The sequence below is a fragment of the Theobroma cacao genome, chromosome 10 (assembly GCF_053813885.1).
Source record: "Theobroma cacao isolate CCN51 chromosome 10, ASM5381388v1, whole genome shotgun sequence".
Taxonomy (NCBI): domain Eukaryota; kingdom Viridiplantae; phylum Streptophyta; class Magnoliopsida; order Malvales; family Malvaceae; genus Theobroma; species Theobroma cacao.
This window is the reverse complement of record NC_142648.1, coordinates 28,135,639-28,160,696: the sequence shown is the minus strand read 5'-3', so window position 1 is coordinate 28,160,696 and position 25,058 is coordinate 28,135,639. Positions and strand designations below refer to the sequence as shown.

At 32.8% G+C, this 25,058-nt stretch overlaps 3 protein-coding genes across 3 annotated transcripts; 2 read left to right on the top strand and 1 right to left on the bottom strand.

Annotated features, from left to right (window-relative positions):
- Positions 1-1,067: 1,067 nt before the first annotated feature.
- On the top strand, positions 1,068-6,952 carry LOC18587431 (P-loop containing nucleoside triphosphate hydrolases superfamily protein). The gene is made up of 10 exons (XM_007011197.3): positions 1,068-1,257; positions 1,363-1,435; positions 1,841-1,950; positions 2,310-2,453; positions 2,965-3,073; positions 3,166-3,509; positions 3,592-3,665; positions 4,307-4,611; positions 5,109-5,355; positions 6,442-6,952. The coding sequence occupies exons 1-10, from the start codon at positions 1,119-1,121 to the stop codon at positions 6,694-6,696; spliced, it is 1,800 nt and encodes a 599-aa protein (XP_007011259.3). The 5' UTR covers positions 1,068-1,118; the 3' UTR covers positions 6,697-6,952.
- Positions 6,953-7,441: 489 nt separating this feature from the next.
- LOC18587432 (Tetratricopeptide repeat (TPR)-like superfamily protein) lies at positions 7,442-10,171 on the top strand. Its single transcript, XM_088802696.1, has 2 exons — positions 7,442-7,869; positions 8,026-10,171. The coding sequence occupies exons 1-2, from the start codon at positions 7,580-7,582 to the stop codon at positions 10,127-10,129; spliced, it is 2,394 nt and encodes a 797-aa protein (XP_088658822.1). The 5' UTR covers positions 7,442-7,579; the 3' UTR covers positions 10,130-10,171.
- Positions 10,172-10,639: 468 nt separating this feature from the next.
- On the bottom strand, positions 10,640-15,118 carry LOC18587430 (uncharacterized). The gene is made up of 5 exons (XM_007011195.3): positions 14,712-15,118; positions 12,671-13,604; positions 12,120-12,215; positions 11,723-11,859; positions 10,640-10,849 (listed from the first exon to the last, which is right to left on the bottom strand). Exons 1-5 carry the CDS (start codon positions 14,996-14,998, stop codon positions 10,672-10,674), a joined length of 1,632 nt encoding a protein of 543 aa, XP_007011257.2. The 5' UTR covers positions 14,999-15,118; the 3' UTR covers positions 10,640-10,671.
- Positions 15,119-25,058: the final 9,940 nt, after the last annotated feature.

Here is a 25,058-nt window from a genome sequence, read left to right as displayed (position 1 = left end):
TTAAGCATAGTCTTGGCAACCATACTAGAAGTCGCACCACTTGTCGTTTTTCTCCTCCTCATGGTTGCAATTGTAGTTGCACTTCCTCTTGGCAAAGCTATTCTAGTTGTTATTTTTGAGTTAATTCAAATTTCATATCGTGTAATTTGAATTTTATAAAAAAATTTCATTAAAGATAATTTTATTTAAAAATCTTTTCTTTTAATTAAAAATAGTTAAAATTTAAAAAAAAAATGGTTATTTTTTAAAACAGTTTATTTTTGAGAGGTTAAAAAAAAATCGTCCCTATATGTCCAACTCAAATAAAATATTTTGTTATATCATGAATTGATTTTAACTTAATAAAAAAATTAATTTTTAATTGATATTTATGATTTTAAAAAAATAAAAATTGAATGCAAAGAGAAAAATTATCGATCAAGAAATAAAACAACTAATTGACGTATTAAGATCAAATACGAATAAGGGCTAGCAAACTTAGATTTAGACATGGTTGGATTTGGATCCTTTACCATCATTTCTTATCTTTATTCATGCTCTAATTCTCAGTGTGAATTGTTTTATTATTTTTAGATTATGAATTGATTTTAAATGTTAATACGTTAAAAATTTAATTTTTTAATTGATATTTGCAATCTAAAGAGATAATAATTGAATGTAGAGAGAAAAATTATAGATGAAGAAATAGAATAGTCAATTTGACTTGTTAAGGTCGAATATGAACAAGGGCAAGTAAAATCGAATTGAGGTTTGGTCAAATTTGATCTCTTTCATCAACTTCTTTTTCTTTCTTTAAATTTAGGAAAAAAATCAAAATATTATAGTAAATAATAAAAAAAAGAAATTTTACAATTTGGGTTTTAAAAAATCTAAATCACAAAAGAATTTTAATTGATTAAAATTTAGAAACTTGTTTAATATTTCAAAAACTCTTGCGTACAAAAATAATATTATGGTTAAACTTTAGGGATAAGTGTAATTTACCCGCAATTCAACAAACATGAAACGACGCAGTTTTTCTAATTCCTTTTCCTTTATTTTTTTTTTCTGGTATTAATGGTAAACCCTACTGGAAAAGAAGCAAGGAAAACCTTAAACCCTAACCAGCAAACCAGAAGATGAAGAAAACCCAAAAATCGAACAAAGAAAAAGACGAAAAAATGAGTAAAAAATCAAACAGCAAAGGGTCAGAGATATTTGCTTCGTGTTCCTTCTCTAGCCTCGGCCTCCATTCCACTTTGTGTGACCAACTCCGAGGTTAGTTTTGTTTTTGTTTCTGTTTTAAGTTTTATAGACATGTAAATGTAATTATCTTACTGTTTCGATACCCAATGTAATGAATTTTTATTTATTCTTTAACAGAAAGGTTGGGTTTTGAAGCTCCAACTCTTGTTCAAGCTCAATCTATTCCTGTTATACTCTCTGGTCGACATGTGTATCCTTTGTACTTTACCATTGTTTTTCATCATTTTTTAATGCAAGATTTTTTTTCCATCATTGGGTTTGTTGTTTTAAGCATTTTTAACGCAAAATTTCTGTTTTTCATAATTGGGCCTTTTCTTGTTAGCATTTTTTCTATGCAAGTTCTCATGTCTGTGTGATTGAGTTGTTTTTTTTAGCATTTGCCCCTATGCAAGCTGCTATTTTTTTTCACAATTGGTTTGTTGTTGTTAGCATTTTTAATGCAAGTTTCTTTTTTATATTTAAATCCCTTTGGTCGTTGTTTCTAGCATTTTAATGTTTTTCAATGCAAGTTTTTTTTCCTTCCATAGCATTTTTAAAGTGCAACTTTTATGGTTCTGTATTGGGTTTTGGGGTCCTTGATTGGAGATTGTACTAGACTTGTTAATGCAGAAACGGGGTCTGGCAAAACAATAGCGTATTTGGCTCCTATTGTTCATCACTTGCAGGGTTATAGTCCTCGAATTGAGCGCTCTCATGGTACTTTTGGTATGTGTTTTATGCTTTTAATGGGATGTTTAGCTATGTTTATTATTTTTATAAGTTCAGAATGTTGTTTTCATTGCCACTGCTATATGCAATTTTATTGTCTGGTTATAGTGCACTGAAATTGGGTCTCCGGGGGATTGGGGGAGGGGGGGGGGGGGTGTGTGTGATGAGAATCAGTCCTACTCAGGACTTTTACCACTAAATGGTTGCTATGAAAGGCTAAGTTCATGTCCTTGTACATGTTGAATTGCACCACAAAATGGCATATGGTTTTTCCATGTGCTTAAGAATGAAAAAGTTAAACATTTTTCTCTCTTTTTGCTTAGTCATGAATAATTAATTTGATATGTTTGTCATAGCGTTGGTCCTTGTACCAACGCGTGAGTTATGCATGCAGGTGTATGAGATTCTGCAGAAGTTATTGCATCGTTTCCATTGGATTGTTCCTGGTTATGTAATGGGTGGTGAAAACAGGAATAAAGAGAAAGCCAGGCTGCGTAAAGGTACAATTTCTGTTTTTGGGTGAAGTTCTCAATTGCATAGAGCATGTAATTGCAGGATCCCACCAATTCAATTTGGTGGACCTACGAAAGTGTGTCTAGTGTCATTACTTTGAGTGGCTATATCAACAATTGTTGTTGTTTGAAGGACAGCATTTGTACCAATATAAAAGCATTAGACAAATTCATAATATAGTCCTTTTGATAATTACTCCACCCATGATCTTTTAAAGCTGGTTCTAGTTATTGAATTGACTTTTACCCTTTTCCCATCATTTTTATTTGTTAGTGAATTGGATTAGACAGAGTATTAGCCACTGTTCACCTGTTTTCTTATTTTGCTGCTTATCTTCTTTAAAGAGAATCAAAGACAAATTAAAATCAGTTTAATACAATACAATCATGTACTTGCAAGTTAGGTATTGAAGTATGTAATCTCCATTATGATCAATATTTATGTATATATTTCCTCTTTAAAATTAGGCTCACGAATGTTTCATATAATTCATTTCAGGCATTTCTATTCTTATTGCAACTCCTGGGCGCCTGTTGGATCACTTAAAACATACATCATCTTTTGTGCACACAAGTTTGCGTTGGATAATCTTTGATGAAGCAGACAGGTGTATGTACTATCTAAAGTTTCATTATGAGTTGATCTATCTCTTTCTGTTTCTTTTAAACCTCCACTGAATCTGCATGCATATCTTGACAGAATTCTGGAATTAGGATTTGGAAAAGATATCGAAGAGATATTGGATCTTTTGGGTTCTAAGGCAAATGAATCTGCTCATAAGGGAAAATCCTCTGAATTTCAAAGACAGAATTTGCTATTATCAGCTACATTAAATGAAAAAGTAAATCATCTTGCCAAAATTAGTTTAGAAAATCCTGTTATGATTGGTCTTGACAACACAAAGATGCAAAATCCATCACTTGATCAAACTAGATCTTTGGGATCTGATGAGGATGAAGAACTTGATAATTCAAGCAAGTTAGTAAGTTCTTCAAGTGGAGACTATAAGCTTCCAGCTCAATTGGTTCAGAGATATGTTAAAGGTATACAGTTACTCTCTCTCTCTCTCTCGTTTGGTGACCTTTCAGAGCTTGATGTAACTACCTTAATTAAAACTGTACGCAGTACCTTGCGGTTCCCGGCTTGCCGTCCTTCTTTCCATTCTAAAGCATCTCTTTGAGAGAGAAACTTCCCAAAAGGTAAGGCTATACTGTAATCTTGGAATTTCTTGATATTTCCTGGACATCTTTAGGATGTTTTTCACCACTTCAAATTGGAAGCAGAAGATATCAGTTTTCACACATCAAATTTTGTGTCGATTTTTTTTTCATTTAAATTGTTGTTACAATCACTGGAGCCTCGAAGGTTCTTTGCCCTTCAATTTCCTGAGAAATACTTTGTTGAATCAGATGATAAGGTTACTATTTGTGATACTTATTGCATTCTAATTTGCTAGTATGAGGCCTGACATGATGTAAAACGATTCCCATTGTTCAAGCATCCTCGTGTTTTGTCTTTGTACTTTTTTGTGTATTACTATTAATTATATGTACAATTTTGCATCAAGAGATTCTTTCTGATAGCTGTACCAGACATAGCAATATTTTTTTGCCTCCTTTAATCTGTATTTTCCAGAATAATTGCAAATACAAAGTGTAACTTTGGGTGCTTAACTGCCTATACTGTTTAAATATCTTTCTGTGAGTTTACCTTGTTCAAGTGTAAAGGATTGGTTCATTGCCTCTGTTGTCTCCTAGCTTGTTTACTGAAAGTTGGCTTTTGTAACAATATGTACTATTATATACTGTTCAACTTCTTGACTCAAATGATCATTTTACAGATTGTGGTATTCTTTTCAACATGCGATGCAGTAGATTTACACTATTCACTGTTGAGTGAATTCCAGTGGTCACCCTACTCGCAATTTGAAGCAGAACTTAAGCAGAAGTTTCTGAAATGCAAAACTTTTCGGTTACATGGGAATATGAAGCAGGAAGATAGACGAACCACCTTTAGTGCCTTTAAAACAGAAAAGTCAGCTCTTCTTGTGTCTACAGATGTTGCTGCTAGGGGCTTGGATTTTCCGAAAGTTAGATGTATCATACAGTATGATTCTCCAGGGGAGGCCACTGAATATGTACATAGGTATTTACAAACTTACTTCGCTTGGAAATATTTATCTGTTCAGTTAGCAACAATATTTACTTCACAACTGTTTTGGTGTATTCTAATGAATGTTGACTGGTATCTTACTTTCTGATGCATCATTGCCTATCCACAAATCTTTGCTTACTATTTGAACGGATTCTAAGTGCTCATTTATGCACATTTCTTCAGGAAAAGAGCATTATAATTAGATTCTCGCCCTGGATGCTTCTGGTTGAACAGATTTCTAAGTGCTCATTTGTGAATGTCGCTTTTTGACATAAAAAACTTTCTGTGCTATGTATTTTTGGTTAACAATCTAATTATGTTCTATAATGGATGGTTTACTTCAGCATATGCAATTCATTGCTTTGTATCTAGCTTGTTAAGCATGTCTAAATTAGCAGATAGATGTCCCAGCCCTTATGTCCAAATTCTTGTTGAACTAATGTATATAGTCCATTAGAGTTTGATGCTACCTTTAATCTTTGATACAGAGTAGGTAGGACTGCTCGGCTGGGTGAAAGAGGAGAATCCTTACTTTTTCTACAGCCAATAGAAGTGGATTACTTGCAAGACCTTGAGAAACATGGTGTGTCACTGACAGAGTATCCACTCCTCAAAATATTAGATTCTTTCCCATTGCATGGTCAAACACACCGTGTCAAGAAGTTTGTTTTATTAGAATCACATCCCTGGGTGGTATCACTTCAGAAGGAGCTTGAATCATATATTTTGTCTGAGGTATGACTTCTTCATATTGATCTTATTTAGCCCTTATATTTTCTGAACTCTTTTTGTGCATCTTTTTTCCATGGCTTCTTCTCTAGAGTTATTGACTTTGTCTTCCTCACTACCTTCGAAATTGTTTGATTTTGAAAAAAAGGTTTTTAGATCCACACTTCTCATCTCATTTGTGCCTATTTTGACTGTCTCTGGTATAAATAATTGTTTGATATTGCTCATTTGCCATTTTAAGCTGTGTTAAAGTTTTGTCTTTGATTTATTATAGGAAAAGAAAGGAAATGAAGTAATCTTTAATTAATTAGTTATGCTCTTACTGACACTGTGAGAGGGATGTACTGCAGTTTTTTGAAAACAAAAGTATCTGGTCAAACACTGTACTTGTCTGAAAAAAAGAAAGTGCATGTCAAGTTGATTTACCTAAACTATGGCGTTGAGCTTCAAATGGTTTGCTGTGAATGAAAGATGCCTTGACTTTGGATTCCTAATTGGGAAATAACTTCTCGATTGGAACACACTTTTCTGAAAGATGGTCCATCGAGAGTAACAGCATCCTACGTAGTGGACAATCATTTAAAAAGAGTGCTTGAATCTAGCAGTTATATCTATTCAGAAATCAATATGCACTTTTATTCATAGCATATCATGCTAGATTTCAGGACAGATGACTTTATAATTTCGTGTGGGGATAGACATGCCATTAACTCAACAAGGCTGTCATGACAGTATAAGCCTAATTAGGTGATTCTTGTAGTCTTTTTTATTCATCTGGTTAAGTTCAAGCTAGTTTTTCCCAAATATTGAATGCTCTTGACATAATTTTCTGGTGTGTTGGTCAAGCCTGTGAAATAGAGCCTTGTTTGATCAGAGATACTTTGTTTTTTTGTAGTGAGCTTCAATGAATGAGGTGTGAGTTATTTCTTGAGATAAATCATTGCCTGTCTTAATTTCAGGATATTCTTTCTGTTTTCTTCTTCTCAAGTTCCATATGTTTGGCAGATGCAACAATAATTATTTTTTAAAAATAATTCTTAGCTTTACTTTTGTGTGCTCCATAATAAAGTTTTCCCCGGTACTGTTTCGCAGCCAAAGATCAAGAAACTAGCGAAGAATGCATTTTGCTCTTGGGTCCGCGCATACACAGCCCATCGTGGAGACCTTAAAAGAATTTTCATGGTGAAGAAACTTCACTTGGGGCATGTTGCGAAAAGTTTTGCATTGAAAGAGCAGCCATCCTTGGTTGGAAAATCATTCCAAAATCAGTCAAAAAAGAGGAAGAGGGATCAGAGGCAGATGGGACTTCACAAAAAGAGGAAAGTTGCCAGTAAAACAGGAATTTAACATGGGAAAACTGATTGTGAAATTGGTTAGAGGCAGGTGGTAAAGGTAGTAAGTTATGTAACAAATGGTGGATATACAAGCTGTCATAATTAGAGCATATTCCTAGCTCTCACCTTCACCACCTTGTATGAAACTAATGAAGGGCTTGTATTATTATTCTTTTAACAGTCATGTAATTCCTTCACATAGCATCATCATTTATAGATCTTATTCAAAATAATAGGATGATCATTTACAAGGAAGTTTTTCAAGGGAATTTGGTCCTTGAACTGAGTCGACTTATCTGCCACCATAGTCTCAGGGCAAGGTGACTTCACATCAATCCCTAGTTCTTCAGTCTTCATTTGCTTGCAGCAATGTTTCCCCTTGTCAGGGAGGGAACAAGGCCAGGGTACATGACGTCTTATTTCTTATGATATGACGTGTCATGTCGCTAGTCACAATAAGAATTTCAATATCAATACATCTCGTCAGACTTTACATATACAAGTAATGATAATGTTATAAACAAAATAATCATTCAATTAAGTAAAATACAAAGATAAAAGCTTAATTAAATACGAATAAAAGTAATAATCTCAATTGAATAAAATAAAAAAATAAGAGTTCAATTGGATAAAAAAAATTAATCGGGTACAATAAAAATAAAAGTTGGATTACAGGGTTTTTTTTTATTGTTTTAGCCTTTGATTTCTATTCCTAGATGGTATTAAAAAAATAAAAATCAATAATAAAATGTATATTAATCCTATTAAATAAAAAATGAAGAAAATGCAAATATAATTGTGGTTCTTCACCTATGGGGACTTTGGGTAGTTTAAGTAGTTTCTAAGCTAGCATTCTGTTGTTTGTTTCTCATGCAGAGAGCTGCAACGATGCAGAAATGCGTCCAACTCTACGCCTGTCACGCCAACTTTCTAATTATGAAAGCTCCCATCTTTCCCCAGCCTTGCTTAACTCCAGCATCAAAGCCTTTATTCAACAAGGCCAATACACTAAAGCCTTGCAGCTGTACTCTGTTTCCCCACTTACAGCAACAAAATTCACTTTCCCCTCTCTTCTTAAAGCTTCCACTTTCGTCTCTGACCTTACCTATGGCAAAACCCTCCATTCCACAATCATCCAATTGGGTCTCCAGTTTGACCCTTTTATCACTACTTCACTTATAAATATGTATGTAAAATGTGGGTTATTTTCTTATGCAGTTAATGTGTTTGAAAAAATGGTTGAAAGAGAAGTTTTTGTTGAAGATGTCACCTTTTGGAATTCTTTGCTCGATGGGTTTGTTAAGTTTGGTCTAATAAACAAGGGTTTGGCTCATTTTTACAGGATGCAGGCGTTTGGGGTACTTCCTGATGCTTACTCACTCTCTATTCTTCTCGGCGTTTTGGGGTACAAAGAAGGAAAGCAAATTCATGGTTACATTGTTAGGAACGTGTTTAAGAGTGACCCATTTTTGGAAACTGCATTGATTGATACCTATTTGAGTTGTAGTCGAATAATGGAGGCTTGGTGTGTATTTGATTATTTGGAAGATAAGAGCAATGTGGTGGTCTGGAATGTGATGATTGGTGGGTTTTTTGAGAATGGATTGTGGGAGTGGAGCTTAAAGTTGTATTCTCTAGTGAAATGTGAGAATGTCAAGCTTGTATCGGAGTCGTTTACTAGTACCTTGAGTGCATGTGGGTATGGTGATGTTGTGGGTTTTGGGAGGCAAGTTCATTGTGATTTGATCAAATTGGGATTTGAAAATAACCATTTTGTTTATACGTCACTTTTGACCATGTATGGAAAATGCCAATTTGTTGAAGATGCAGAAAAGGTTTTCTATCAGGTATTGGATAAAGGAATTGAAGTATGGAATGCTATGATATCAACTTTCGCTTGTAATGGATATTCTTATGCTGCTTTTGAAGTTTACAACAAGATGAGATATAATGGAATAACCCCTGATTCTTTTACGATGTCTAACGTTTTATCATGTAGCAGTATGATTGGAATATATAATGTTGGGAGGTCAGTTCATGCAGAATTAGTCAAAAGACCTATAGAGAGTAGTGCTTCTGTACAGAGTGCGCTAGTGACCATGTACTGCAAGTGTGGGAGTGTTTATGATGGTAATTCAGTTCTTGGCGCAATGAGGGAAAAGGACGTGGTTGCTTGGGGATCCATGATATCAGGTTTTTGTCAAAATAGGAAATTCAGAGAAGCTTTAGATTATTTTAGAGGAATGGATGCAAATGGAGTAAGGCCAGATTCTGATATTATGTCAAGTGTCATTAGCGCTTGTACAGGACTAGAGAATGTAGATTTGGGGTGCATGATCCATGGTTATGTTGTTAAAAGTGGTTTGGAGGCAGATGTTTTTGTGGCTACTTCCCTTGTTGATATGTATTCAAAATTTGGTTTCCCAGATATGGCTGAAAATTTGTTCTTCCATATGCCACATAAAAATCTTGTTGCTTGGAATACCATCATGTCATGCTATTGCCGAAACAGCCTACCTGACCAGTCGATAAAGCTTTTTTCTACAATAGTTCAGCATGGTTTTTATCCAGATTCTGTGTCCATTACAACTGTTCTTGCTGCAGTTTCATCCATAGCAGCTTTACTTAACGGAAAGATAATCCATGGATATCTTATTAGACTAGAGGTTCAATCTGATATTCAGCTGGAGAATGCATTGATCGATATGTATATTAAGTGCGGATTCTTAAAATATGCGGAGTATATATTTCAGAACATGTCTCAGAAAGATGTGGTTTCATGGAATTGCATGCTCGCTGGTTATGGATCTCATGGAGATTGCCTTCGAGCATTGTCATTATTTGATGAGATGAAGAACTGTGGAATAACACCTGATGACGTTACTTTTCTTTCCCTGATTTCATCTTGCAATCATGCTGGTTTGGTTGATGAAGGCCAATATATATTTCAGTCCATGACTGTGGAGCATGGGATTGAACCTAAAATGGAGCATTATGTAAACATTGTTGATCTCCTGGGCCGCGCCGGACGCTTGGAGGATGCTTATAATTTTGTAAAAACCATGCCTATGGAACCTAACAGGAGTGTTTGGTTGAGTTTACTGTGTGCCTGCCGAGCCTATTCTAATGTGGAGCTTGGTGAACTGGCAGCTCATAACTTGCTGAAAGTGGAACCAAGCAGGGGCAGCAATTATGTTCAACTGTTACATTTGTACGGAGAAGCTGGATTACAGGACAAGGCTGCAAACATACGAGCAACAATGAAAGAAAGGGGATTGAAGAAAAACCCCGGATGTAGTTGGATTGAACTGAGGAATAAGGTTGATGTTTTCTTCTCAGGAGATTCATCATCGCTGAGAACAATGGAGGTCTATGAGATATTACACAGCCTTGGCAGGAATATGGAAAAGAAAGAAGGTGATTACGAAATTGACGCATTTCTTTAACTTTTAATCTTATTGCATCAATAGCAACCTAGTTATTTTGAAGATCAGTAGACAACAGAATACGTGTGTATGATCTGAATTTCAATATCTTTTACGATCAAAACAGAGTACAAGAGACTCTCCACTTATTTTATTATAACAATTTTGCGAAAATGATGGGGACAATACCAAATTGAGCCAAATTCAATCCATTCCATGGAGTTTAAACCTCATCAGGAGATTAAACTAAAGTTACATTGATCAAAGAATGTCCAGTATGAATCCTGTTTCCACAAATGATTCACAAAGGCTCTACCCAGTTGTAAAAGCCTTAAGTGCCTAAACAATGTGCAATGTATCTTTTCTGAGTATATTGGAATAGGGGGGTGACTTTGCTCTTAATCCCAATAACAACCTTTATTCATCCCCCTTACAGCCTTCTTCCGTGAACAAAAAAGTATGAGAGTAATCATATATGAAGAAGTGTGGGGGCAAATTGTGTATATGCATGCTAGATGATCTTTAAGTTCATTTTGGGACATAGGAAGAAGAAGAAGTGCTCACTATTCTCTTTTATCCTCCTCAAGCTCTTCCACAAGCCCAAATAAATCTGCAGTTGACACCTTCCTTTCCTTCCTTTCCGGCTTGGTTGCTGATTCTCCTGCCAATATAACACTCGTGCCAGTGAGTGAGATACCCTCCTCTTCAAGGTCATCCCCTGTTTCCTCAGAATATGCATATCTGCACACCACATAACAAATCAACTATCTTGATTAAAGGTGGTTAGAAAGGAAAGTAAATAATATATGCTACAAGAAATTGTTCTGAAGTCCTTAAATATCCATATTCAGTAAAGTTCTTATTTTCTCAAAAGAATTAAAAAATGTAATGTACTAAAGGCCAATATGTCAAGTAGCAGAGCCAAGCCGCAAGTATAGAGTAGAGTCTGTGAAACCTAACCTTGTAGAGTACTAGAGCCTATGATGCTGATATTCTAGACGCAAACAGGGGCTCAAGAGATTTCTAAGACATTACCCTAAACCTTTTTAAGTAAACCCGACTAGCTCACTTAAATCCCAGATTCCACGTAATTGGCCCAGGAAAGCACAAAACTGCTTAAGGTTAATAAAGCAATTAAGCAACCCCGAGAGTGGTTCAAACTTCACAATTCTAAAGACCTCCCATTTTTTCCAGACTTGTACATGTAATTACTCATTAAAGCTAATACTTGTCCCTTCGGCATGCACCTAACACAGAGATGTTCACACTTCAAAGAGACAACCAAGATCTATGCCATTGTGAATAATAACTAGTTTTTTTTTATTTTAAAAAAAAAGACATGTTTCAAGATGAAAATAATATCTGCCACCAAATGTGACAAGCATTGTTTCATATAAATATGATAAAAGCATCCACAATTCATTTATCAGATCTCTAGCTCATTTGTCCTCTTAAACAATACATGTAAACAATTCGTCTTATCATTTTTCCTTTTTTTGAAAGGTAACAATTCTTTTTATCAAAAGAAGTGCATTTAAATTTCTCATTGCCAACAAAAATATCACCTAAGTGAAGTTAAGCAAGTAGCACTAAGTGACAAGTTCCAGGGATTACCTAGTTGGATTGTTTGATGGAGCCCATAGAATGCATATCACTATCAAAAGTACAAATGCAAGCAGATTCCAGAAAGCTGGGATTACCCAGGCTCTTTGCCACAGTTCACTTAATGGGTCGGCTGCATTAAAATACAACTGAAACAACACGTATCAGAAGCTTGATTGAATGCCTACGACTCCTACAATAATGAGAATATATTCTGATATTCATTTGAATGTTCAGAGCATATACAGATGACTGTTAAAAGAAGCCGAGAATTGGGGAATTTCAGATTTATATAGTCCAACAAGTACTAGCTTCCTTCGAATCGGTAGGCCTCGTGTTTGGATGGAGGATAGAAGACATAAAACAATCAAGAAAACTTATATAGCGAAGGAGAAATGTATTAAACAACCTCATAACCAATCCAAGCAATGGAGAGCAGCACTGATATTGCCAGTGAATTGGTAAACTTCCGGTAGAGAGCAAACTTGGCCATGCTCCTTCTAATCTGTGGTTAAAAAAAAAGGAGGGAGGGGGGTGGGGGAGAATCATTAAATGTTAAATCAATCAAATGGAAAACAAAATGTACTGGATTCAGAAATGCAAGCTGCTTAATCATTCCTATGTCTACTGGGTTTTCAACTACTGCTTAAAACAAGCAACAACTAAATTAACCAGTATCAAGACGCAGAATGGATTCAAACTATGGGAAGGCACATCAAATTCTATAGAAAAATGATTATAGTGCAGCTGAGAAGGCTTTAGTAAATTAAGTCTACAGTTTATAGCACTGTGCAACCAAGATTCAGGTGCCATGTCTGAGAAAGATGTGAAATATGCTCAGATACAGTGTATAACTAATAACCACAAGACATATAATTATTCACTTTCATAGAGCCAAAAGGGGCAGTCCAGGCTAAGGTCTACAAGTTGATAACACGGAAAAGATAAGCATGGCGCTACCTGAAGCTTTTCTAGAGTTTGGGACAATGCAGAAAAGATCCAAACTATGAAGCACGCATCCAACAGAGAAACGGGTAGAACAAGAAATATCCTTGCTTTTCCAGTTAAGTCATCGATATTCCCTAGATTTTCAACCAGCCCAAGCACTTCTGAAAAGACAAAGTATGTAAGACCAAGAAGGAGAACTTTGAAGGTTATACCTCCTAGGGTTGGCCGCACAACACCATAGCCCATGGAAACCACTAAAAGAAGAAGACGGGAGACAGTCTTCTTTATAGCACTAAAGGTAACTGCCCAAAGTGTGATTCCCATTGGTCTGCTTCCAGTTGCATTAAAATTGGCAAATTCAAAGTACCATAAAGCCATTTCACACATTCCCAGACCAACCACCGCTGTAATGTGATAGTGCAGTTGGATTATATCTTTCCAGTATTGAACAAACCACAAAAACCAGACAACACCTAGAACAAGGTATGCGAGAGACATTAATCCAAAATATGTCATTAGTGGTGCCATCTTTCCTGGAAGATAACCTTCTGGATTTCTCCAGACAGTTCTTCCACTGATCAGCATGCCTGTGAGTTCTGGATCACAAAACATGAAATACAAATAGTACATTCCAGTACGATTGATCTCAACGGTTTGAAGCACCATACTAGCCTCTTCATTTTTTCCTTCAAAAAAGGTTTGTATTCGTTGTGGACTATTAGGGTTATTTGGATCTTGGTGGATGATCACCTCCCCTAACTTGCAGGATCTGTCCTTAGAAAGATCTGGAGTGCAGCATATTGCAGAAGAATGCAAATAAGAACCTCCAATTTTCTCCCTGTCTTTTACATCAACTATTATAGCTTCAACCAATCCCGTTTTTTGCTGCATCTCATTCTTCTTTTCAGCAGACTCTTTTGTTCTTCGAAAGATGATCGACTCAAACCTGAAAATGATATGGAATCAAAGATACAATAGAAGTTGCAGAATGGTTTTAATTTGTATCTGAGAAATGAATATATTGGTTATTTTGACACTCTGCCATAGAGACTGGAATGAAATGATGGTGTGCCTAAATATCCAAATTCACCAACATAGTGTCTTGAGCATATGATAGATGGACTCATTTACACAAACATCAAACAGTAAAAAATTTGTAAGTTTCAATAGAAGATAATAGTGCTGAAGTACTCCTGAACAACAAAGGAAAATTTGATTTCCCAATCAATCGACACCTAGACTGAAAGTCTGTAAGCATCAAATATAACAATGTCCTATAATTATAGTAGAGACAGTTTTGGCCCAATTTTTCAATAATTGCAACGTTGATGCTCATGCCTAACCTACACAGATATCACCAAATGAAACATTTTCCAAATGCACACTGTGAATCTCAGTAAGGCATGAGATAATTTTGACACTGTAAAATTCTTGCTGACACTCATTCAGTAAAACATAACAGAAGTACATTTCCTTTCTCCTGTCACAGTCACAAAAGAAAACAGAGGAAAGTGATAATGGTCCCCTACCAAAGATCCACAGTTTTCAAACCCAACATGAACAAAATCATTAGAAAACAAATGATGAAGCTCATGACAAAAACATGCAACAGTTTATGAGGTGGGTTTTCTAACCCAAACAGTGCATGAAAGCTAGCACATTGTCGGTTTACATCACCCCACTACATAACTAATGATAATTTTTATCCACCAAAAAAAAAACAAATCTAATCATGAAAAAAGCAGTGCCCATTAGTTAAAACGAACCCAAAAATAATCACAAAGAAAAACAAAATAAAAGCCCACAAAAATTGATGACATTGTTAGCATTGTTGAAAATCAGATTACAAAGTATTAGACTGAGAATCATCAAACTAAAGATAACCCTACAATGAATCATTTTCCAATCAAACAAGTGAAGAAAAGATGAAACTTGGAAAGGAAAACAGATTTAAAAAAATTCCCCAGAAAATGAAACAGATCAAAGAAGGGAAAAAACTTTCATTGATGGAAAAAAAAAAAGAACAGAAAAGGGAAAGAAAAGCAATGATGACCTGATAAAAGACTTGCCATTGGAGTGGTTTTCTTCAGAAGAAGAAGAACCCTTTCTGTCAGGATCAATGTGGAGCTTCGAAGCATAAAGGCCTTCACTTCCACCATGGAAGAAGAAAGAATTGGAACGGCGGATAAAGCTTTCATTTTGATATTCATGGATGGAACCACCCACTTGGCTTATCAAAAAGCAGCTCCAATATATTATTACTACAAATGTCAGTTTCTGAAAACACCCATTTCCAATCAGATCTTTCGAAAAGCAAATGTATTCTCGGTTGTTGCCCATCCTCTCTCTCTCTCTCTCTCTTTTTCCTCTGTCTTGAGCTCTGTTCAGTGTTCTGTTTTATAAAGAAATGGCTTTCTTTTTGTGGGAGAAGTGTAATAAAATATGACTTATTTGTATTAGTGAGTGTGAACAAAATAACAAGATTGACTCCAATTTTATAGTGCAGCACATGTTCATGTTTGACATTCTTCTAAGCTGAGTTTGATTTTATTAATATTTTTGATTTCATGTGAAAGATTGTGAGCCCTTTGGACAAATTTCATCCATGACTCTTAACTTGTGATTATTTTGGTTTTACCTTAGCTTTCAATGTTTGAATTCTTCTAAAAGTAAATCTTTCACTTCTTTAAGCAATTTTATTTTATTTTTTAATAAATTATTCCATTAATAATTAAAAAAATTATACAAAATATGTTACTGAAATGTTTACATGATATGTTACGATTTAATTTTAAGGAAATAATTTAATAAACAAAGTAAAATAAAATCATTTTTTGAAGGGTTAAAGATCCAAGTCTATTCCTTTTTGCCTTAATAGATTTTGGGTTTTTTTTTTTTTGTTTTAAATCAAATTTGGATTTTGGGAGCCAACTTTGTTTGAAAGCATGTGAAAATTGCTGAGGCCTATTTGTTAATAGTAAATTACATTGAACTAAAATACATGAAAACCCCAAACTCTTGGCCCTATCAAAGAAAACGACCAGAAATTATAAGTACATATATAAAGTCATAAACTCTTACAATTTTCCACTGCATTTGATAAGCATGACAAGTTTCACCACAGCATGCATGCTTCTCTATTGTGTGAAGCAGCTGCTGTTGGATAACAATACCAGCATCGCCAAGCTCATTCTCCCGGAAACCAATCTATATTCTTTGCCTCTAAACTACTACATCTACATTGCTCTAAGGTGATTATTTCTTTGCCTGTAAACCCCTTTGATGGGCAGCTTGCCTTCGTTACCATCTGTTTGTATAAGCCAAACACACTGCACTTCATTGGAGGGACTTGAGGAGAGTGGTTTGTAGTCCTGTGATGCTGGAATATCTTGCTACTCACTGCAAACGCATCCCTAAAATGAAGTTATTTGGGTTTTTGGAAGAGACAGAAGCATCCTTGCTTGCTGCAAATTTTCCTCTGCTCCAACACTTGGATACCTCATCGTGTGCTCTCCTAGTTGATGGCTTGTCTGTCATTTTAGAGGGTCATGGCAACTTGATTGGTCTCGATACTCGCCATTTTTATTGTGTTGCGAGCTGCAGTATTTACTTGCCAAGTGTTTGTCCAAGAGCGGAAGAGTGAAAGGAGGAAGAGATTTCTCTCAAGGCTGACTTACTTTGATTTTTTTTAATGCATATATTAGAAAAAGACAATTAAATCGGATTATGAAACAATCTCATTAAAAATAATATCGAATTTAATAAAAAAATTTAGGTGATAATGATTTTAGTCATGATATTCATAAAAATAACTCTATAAAATATTAAAATTTTTTTATTGAAAGGAAATCAAACTTAACTTTTGTAATAAATTAATGCACTTATTATGAATCAAATAATCAAATAAAAAAATAGTTATATTTATTTCTTTAATAGGTCAAACATTTGGTTTATTAATAAATAAATATATATATCATCTACCTAAAATATTTTTATTTTTCAAATATTTTTTAAATTCAATTTAGTTCATAAATATTTCGATTTTATTCAATTTAATTCATAAATTGTACATTTTTATTTAATTTAATTCTTATAACGTGACTTATATATTTTTTGAAATTTTTTTCTCGACCTGCCACATCTTAGTGTCATGTAGCACTACCATGTCATTATACCAATGCCACCTAACACTATCACGTCAACACTAACATCATCACCTCTAATGACAAATTTTGACGACTTAAGAGGAAGATATTAAATTATTACAATTTTCAAAATTAAAAGACTAAATTGATTAGATTTTGAGTAAGACTAATTTTACGAGAACGAATGAACAAAGAGACTATTTAAGTACTTTTGACCAAAAACAAAATCATATAAACTAAAGAGGCTCTCATGCAATACACTAAAAATCCAAAAACAGAATTCCTCTGTTTCCCATTGTAATGTGTTAAAAAGTGTCAAAAAAAAAAAAAAGATAAAGTGTTCTGTTTTGTATAAAGAAAATGTCCCATTTGCCTATCAACCAAGAATAAATGAATGAATTGTATAATTACTTGAAAAGGAAGTTTGGTTCTTCTGGATGCCCGACTTAACATATTTTGGTTTCATTGTAATTTTTAATTTTTGAATTATTTTACGTAAATCCTTTACATTTTTAACTCATTTTATTTTGATTTTTTTGTTATATTATTTTGTAATAATTAAGAAAAAATATAAAAAAATGTTAATGAAATATTTACATGTGTCACAGGTTAATTTTAACGAAATAATTTCATTTTTAAAAGGTTAAGGATCCAAGTCTCTCACTTTTTGCCTTAATAGGTTTTTGGATTTTTTCTTTCTTTAACCAAATTTGGATTTTGGGAGGCAACTTCCGATATATCTAATTAATTCTGTTTGAAAGAATGTGAAAATTGGTTTTGGCCTATTTGCTAATAGTATAAATTATATTGAGGCAAAAGCAAATCATATAAACTAAAGGAGCTTTCATGCAATACACTAAAAACCCAAAAAGAAATTCCTCCTCTACGAAGTTTTGATTAAAATTCACATAAGAATACAGTGTTTTGATTAAAATAGATATTTTTATAAGAGTTTCGAAAAAACTTTATAAATAATTAAGGACTGTAAGTTAGCAATTCAATACATTGAAATAAGTTAAGAGAGAGGTAAGATTTAAATAAAGTGTGAAGCGTATTGTAATCCTAAACTTATTTAGATTGATTTTTCTTTATTTATTATTCTTGTGATTTTTAGTTTAGTTTATTTGTGATTTAGTTTTATTTAATTTTTAGTTTAATTAATTGATTTCGATTGTTTGGATAAAATTAAATTGTTATAATTTTAATATTTAATAAAATTTTATATCAATTTTTTATAGAATCGACACTTTACTTGCCATTATATTATCTGTTCGATACGTATACTTGTATAAGTAGAAAATTAAACAACAGAGCTGACATCCTCCAACTCCTCAACCGCAAAAGTGTCATCAAACTCCATAGAATCGTTGTTATATTAATGTTGCAGATGTTGGCGTTGATATGATTTTCATAATGGTGGAGAAAAATACTTAGTTGGATAACAAAAAGAGGTTAAATTTGTCTAATTGGGAATTTGCTATTTGTGTATATTGAGGATTATAAAGCATTGGAGTTTGGTACCATAGATAGCAATGCTATTCGAGTTGTGAAAACGATAACAATGAATAGTCTGTCTTCGTTGAGTCACACACATGTCGTTGATATTTTACAAACATTTTCAATATTTGAAAAAGATGCGAATGCTCCGCAACTATTGTCGAAAAAAAGTTATTTAGAGATACTTTACATCTAGTGGAGCTACTTGTATAGTGCCTGACACGAATGATAAGATTAATTTAAATTTTATGATAAAGTACTCTATTACTCATAACTTTTAATCATAATTATATGCGTATCCATTAGTTTGTAAAATGAACATCTAGTCCCAAATAACTAAATGGTGCTAATATTTAGATTGAAATATCTAAAATATCTTCTTCTTTTTTTTTAATTTTTTAAGATTAGTTGACAATGTTTTATACCTTGGCTGGCCATCTTGTGGCCAGATCTGGCTCAGATCTGACCGAATTTCTCAAAGAGCACCAGATCTGGTGCTTCCAAGATCGATACTTCCCAAGGAGCATTAGATCTGTGCTCCCTGGGGGATATGCGAATGGTGCTACCCAAGGAGCACAAAAACAATGCTCCCTAGAGCACCAAGTTGAGGAGCACTCGATCGGTGCTCGTGGATGATCCCATAAAGCATTAGGGGATGGTTTTTTTAATAAAAAAAATTAAAAATAAAAATTATATTATGAATAAATATGTGAATGTCCATTATATTGTGACTCAATAAGTGCAGACCAAGTCAAACAGCCTAAAAGGCAAGATACAAGAAATGTAATATGATTTGAACTCTTAGATAGATATAAATTAGAATTATGATTCAAGAGGTTGTCAGCCTATAAATAGACTCTTTCACTTCATTTGTAAAGGTACAATTCAATAAAGATCTCTTTTCTCTCCTTAAACACTTTCTTTCTTCTATTTAATTATTCTTTCAAGTTATCTTTATTTGTTTTTTTAAAATTTATTTCATAACACGTTATCAGCACGATTCTCTAATCTCTCAAGTTTTGGAATTATTTTGTTTCATCATCTTCAAGCTCCAAAAGGATTTCAACAACTCGGTTTTGATTTATAGTTTTAACAAATCAGGTAAGTGTTGCTATTATTTTGTTTTCATCATCTCCAAGCTTTGAAAGAATTTCAATGGTTGATTTTTAATTGTTTTGGTTGTAATAAATCAAGTAAGTGACTTGATATCTCTTTAATATTTTTATTTTCTAAAAATCAACTTTAATATGAATTTTACTATCATATAGTATGTATTATATTTTGTCCTTTGATCGGAAATTGAATTTGCTATTATATAGCTATTAATGAAAAATCATAATGTCCATTCCCTGAAGTGAATGTGACAAATGAGTTACTAATAAAAAAAATTATTATAAATTTGTCCATTCTCTGAAGTGAATGCGACATCATTTAATAATTATGGTCATGGTCATGAATTTATCTATTTCCTAAAGTGAATGCCACATCATTTAATAATTATGATCATGGATATGGAAGAATTGGATAATTTTACTATTAGAATTTAAGGATAATTTTACCACCAGAAGTGGATGAATACCCATTAAAAGTGGATGGATACTTTCAACCCATCAGAAGTGGATGAATAATTAAAATACAAAAATTGAAAGAAAAAAAAAGAAGGAATATAGAAAACATATTGTCATTGATGTGGCATGAAAGATCACTGGTCACGTACTTGTTGTACATCTTAAATTTTATCAAGTATCACTAAAAATTAAAATATCTTGTGATGATTTTAATCATGGCCAAGTTGATATAGCACATCAAGATATTTATCCACCCTGAAGAAGGAATTGATTACATGATTGGTAAAAAAATATCTATTATTGATTTTCTTGTCCTGAAAAAAGAATTGATCATTCGATTGGTAATAGAAATATCTGAGAATGAACTTAATAGTAATTGGTATAATTAGTATAACTATATTATGAAGATGCTTTATTATGTTTAAATGATATGTTTTTATTATATGTTTTAATTCTATATTTAATATTCTTTTATGTTAACTTGTAAGTTTCTTATTATATATATTTATGGATATTCATATTGTTGGATCTAAGATCTATGATGTAAATATATGTCTAGCAGATATTGCTATAACACACACTATATTTAAAGACAATAAATTTTTTTCCCTACTTGACAAAAAAAAAATCAATGTCAATTCAATATCTTGCAGTACAAGATTAATTGAAGGCTCTAGAGGAGCTAATATTTTACTAACTTGAGGATGTATCATTTTCTATTAAGTTTCAAAGACGTTTATTAAGTGTTAAAGATATTTGTTTGAATATATGTCATATTGAGACAACGAATGAAAGAGACATTTAATACCTCTATATTACATCTATTATCTCAAGTAGAAAATGTGTGTTAAAAAAAAATTACTCGCTTTGTTCTTAGAATTAAACTATACAAATATTAGAATAATTAAAACTCATAGTAAACTAAAAGTTTACTAATAATTTTAATATTTGGTATGACCAGTTCGACCATCTCGGATCAATAATGATGCAAAAAAAAATGATGAAAAATTTATATGATCATTCATTGAAAAACTAGAAAATTTTTCAATCTAATGAATTTTATGTGCCGCTTGCTCTGAAGGTAAATAAATTATAACGTTATCACCAGCTAAAGTTAGGATTCAATTTTCTACGTTTTTGAATAATGTTCAAGGTTATATGTGAATTCATATATCCACCATGTGGACTATTTAGATATTTTACAATTTTAATCGATACATCGACTAAATGGTCACATGTGTGTTTATTATCAGCTTGCAAATTGACATTTGCAACTATTCATTTGCAAGCACATTTTCCTAATTATGTAATCAAGATTTTTTATCTTGATAATACTGATGGATTTACATCTCAAGCCTTTAATATTGCATAATAGTTGGAATAACTATTGAACAACCTGTTGCTTATGCTTATACACAAAATGGTCTAATAGAATTATTTATTAGACACTTTCAACTGATTGTAAGGCCATTAATTATGAAATTCAAACTCTCAATGTTGACTTGGGGGCATGCCATTTTGGATGCAACAACATTTGTATGCATCAGGCCAAACGAGTTATTATAAATTCTCTTTATACAATTGATTTATGGTCAGGAACCAAATATTTTCCATCTAAGAACTTTTTAGATGTGCGGTATATGTTTCAATTGCTCCAACACAACGCACAAAGATGGGTCCTCAAAGGAGGTTAGGAATATATATTGGATACAAATCTCCATTTGTAATTAAATATATAGAATTATTGATAGGAGATTTATTCATGACAAAATTTGTTAATTGTTATTTTGATGAAACAATTTTTTCAACATTAGGGGGAGAAAATAAGTAGCTGAAAAAGAAAATTTCTTAAAGTGAATTATCATTATCTAGTTTTGATCCTCGCACAAAGCAATATGAACTTGAAGCTCAAAAGATAATTATTTTGCAAAATATAGTAAATCAGTTGCCAAACATATTTACTGACCTAAAGGGAATAACTAAATCTTATATACCAGCTGCAAATGCTCCTATTAGCACTGATGTCCCTATGGGACAAGGCACGCCAGAAGCGTGGAAATCAATTGGTTTCAAAGATAAAATCCTTGAAAAAGAAAAGGAGCAAATATTTAAGATGGTTAGAAAGAGGAAGTAGAAACTCTGGAAGAGACCCCTGACATAATTGAGAAAAATTTCAGAAGAAATTTAGGTACCTAAAATAAGTGAAAATAAAGATATCTCAATAAATTATGTCATGATGGGAAAAAATGGAACCGGTAAATAAACGTCGACGATATTTTGTATAGAGCTCAATATTATGAAAAAAAAACGAGGATCTTGAACTTATATTTATTGGAGAATGTAGACATATAAATGATTGATCAATGTGAAAAGACACAATCAAAGTGGAATTGAATTTAATTGAAAAATATGAAGTTTTTAGACCTGTAGTCCCTACATCAAATGATGTAAAACTAATGAGATATAAATGAGTATTTGTGCGAATACGAAATGAGAAAAATGAGATTATGAGATATAAAGCACGGCTTATCGCATAATGTTTTACCCAAAGATCTGGTATTAAATATGAAAATAGATATTCTCTGTGGTGGACACAATTACAATTCTATATTAACTAGTCTGGTAATAAATGAGAAAATGAAAATGCGTCTAATGAGTGTAGCTACAACCTATTTATACGGCTCACTTGATAATAATATCTATATGAAAATCCCTAAAGGATTTAAGTTGCTTGAAACACAAAATTTGAAATCCCGAGAGATTTATTCGATCAAATTAAATAAATCTTTATACTAATTAAAACAATCCAGACGCATGTGGTATAATCCCCTTAGTGAATATTTGTCGAAAGAAGGCTATAAAAATGATCCAATATGCCCATGTGTTTTTATAAAAAGATTCATATTTGAATTTGTGATAATTGCTATTTATGTTGATGATCTAAAGAGTTATCAAAAATCGTAGATTACTTAAATAAAGAATTTGAGATGAAAGATCTTGAAAAAATAAAGTTTTGTTTGGGTCTTCAGATTGAACACTTAACAAATAGAATTTTTGTCCATCAATCTAATTATATAGTGAAAGTGCTAAAACAATTTTATATGGACAAAACACATCCATTGAGTTCGCCAATGGTTGTAAGATCATTAGATGTGAAAAATGACCATTTTCAACCTCGTGAGGATAATGAAGAACTTCTTGGTCCTGAAGTACCATATCTTAGTGCAATTGGAGCATTAATGTATCTTGCTAGCAACGCACGACCTGATATTTCATTTATTGTGATTTATTAGCAAGATATAGTTCTTCTCCAACTCGAAGACATTGGAATGAAATAAAACATATACTTCGATATCTTCGAGGAACAATGGATATGGGCTTATATTTTTCAAATGCATCAAAATCAGATTTAATTGGTTATGCAGATGCATAATATTTATCAGATCTACATAAAAAGCTCGATCCCAGACAAGTTATTTGTTCACATATGGAGGTATGGCTATTTTATGGCATTTTATAAAGTAAACTATAGTTGCTACTTTTTCTAGCTATATATAAATTTTAGCAACTTATGAGCAAGTCATGAATGTGTCTGGTTAAGATCTGTAACTCAATATATTCAAGAAATGTGTGGTTTGTCAATCAAGAAGAAAATTTCAACAATGTTATATGAAGATAATACTGCTCGCATAGCACAGTTAAAGGAAGGATACATTAAAGGCGATTGAACAAAACATATTTCACCAAAATTCTTCTTCACTCATGACTTTCAAGAAAAGGGTGATATTAGTGTTCAACAAATTCGTTCAAGTGACAATCTAGTAGATTTGTTTACTAAAGCCCTTCCGATTGCAACATTTGAAAAGTTGGTACAAAAGATTGAGATGTGCCGTTTTAAATATCTCTGTAATGCAGTCATCAAGGGGAGTAAAATAGGCACTGTACTCTTTTTTTTCATCAAGGTTTTTCTGTCGTGACGTGCGGGTCCGGGAACCCGTCCGCCAGACGCGGGGCGAAAATTAAAATCGCAAGGTGTGGGAGTCACCACCAATCTTTTTTATCTAGGTGTGATTGGTCACCTATTAACCCGGTTCTTAATCGACGAAGTCCTAAATTAATTTTAGGTCCGTCGAAAGAACGAGAACTGGTCCACGTTTTTTAAAGATGGGTTCGGGAGTGCGGTTACGCACGGAGAAGGGTTAGCACCTCCGTGACGCCCGTTCTACGAACGGTACCATTTAATCTTAAGTTATCTTAATATAGCCTTTTCTTAGTTTAATCCCTATTTTATTAATTAAATTTTTATTGAATTGTCAGACTGAGTTTTTCACTTGGTCTTACGTATGCATATGATGCAAGCGTAGAATGATGTCGTGACTTGTTTATTTTAAATGATGGAGTCGGTAATCTTTTATTGGAAAATTATTCGAAGACTATCCCAACGCTTTGGTGAAGTCTCGAAATTCTCCTCACCTAGAGATATCCCCGGAAGAACTCGTCTCTACGAGCTCCTCGGGGAAATCCCATCATCGGGATTCTCGCGCCATTTGCAAAATAAGGGTGGCGTGCGATGACAGTATAAAATGATGGTATCTATATGCACGTGTTTATTGATTGTTTAAAAAATTTGGTTATTTATTTATTATTTATTATTTTTATATATACTTTATTTTTTGGTTATTTAAAATCCATGTTTGTTGTTGGTCAATTTTTTAATTGATTACAAAGCTTATCTAATAAATAATTAATTAATTTTTAAACGATTGGATTAATTTTATTTAGTAATATTTATTTAAATTAACGAAATCTTTCTACATATAATATTTTCTAATAATGACTATTTGACTTAATGGGTTTTGGAGTTTAGAGTTCGGATTTATCCCGACGCTTCGGTGAAAATCCGCCTCGAACTTCGTACCCGAAAAACATCCACCCGAAAGAGGCAACTCTTTGCCCCTTTTTGGTGGTAATACTCAAATATTTATTATATTATTTATTACATTTATTTATTTATTTTTCATTTTATTATCATTATTTTTTTATTTTATTTTATTTTATTTTATTTTATATATTTTTTTATTTTTATTTTTTTTTATTTTTTCATTTTTTTATCTAAAAATATAATATAATATATATATGTATATTGAATTATTATTATTATTATTTATTTTATTTTATTTTTATTTTTTA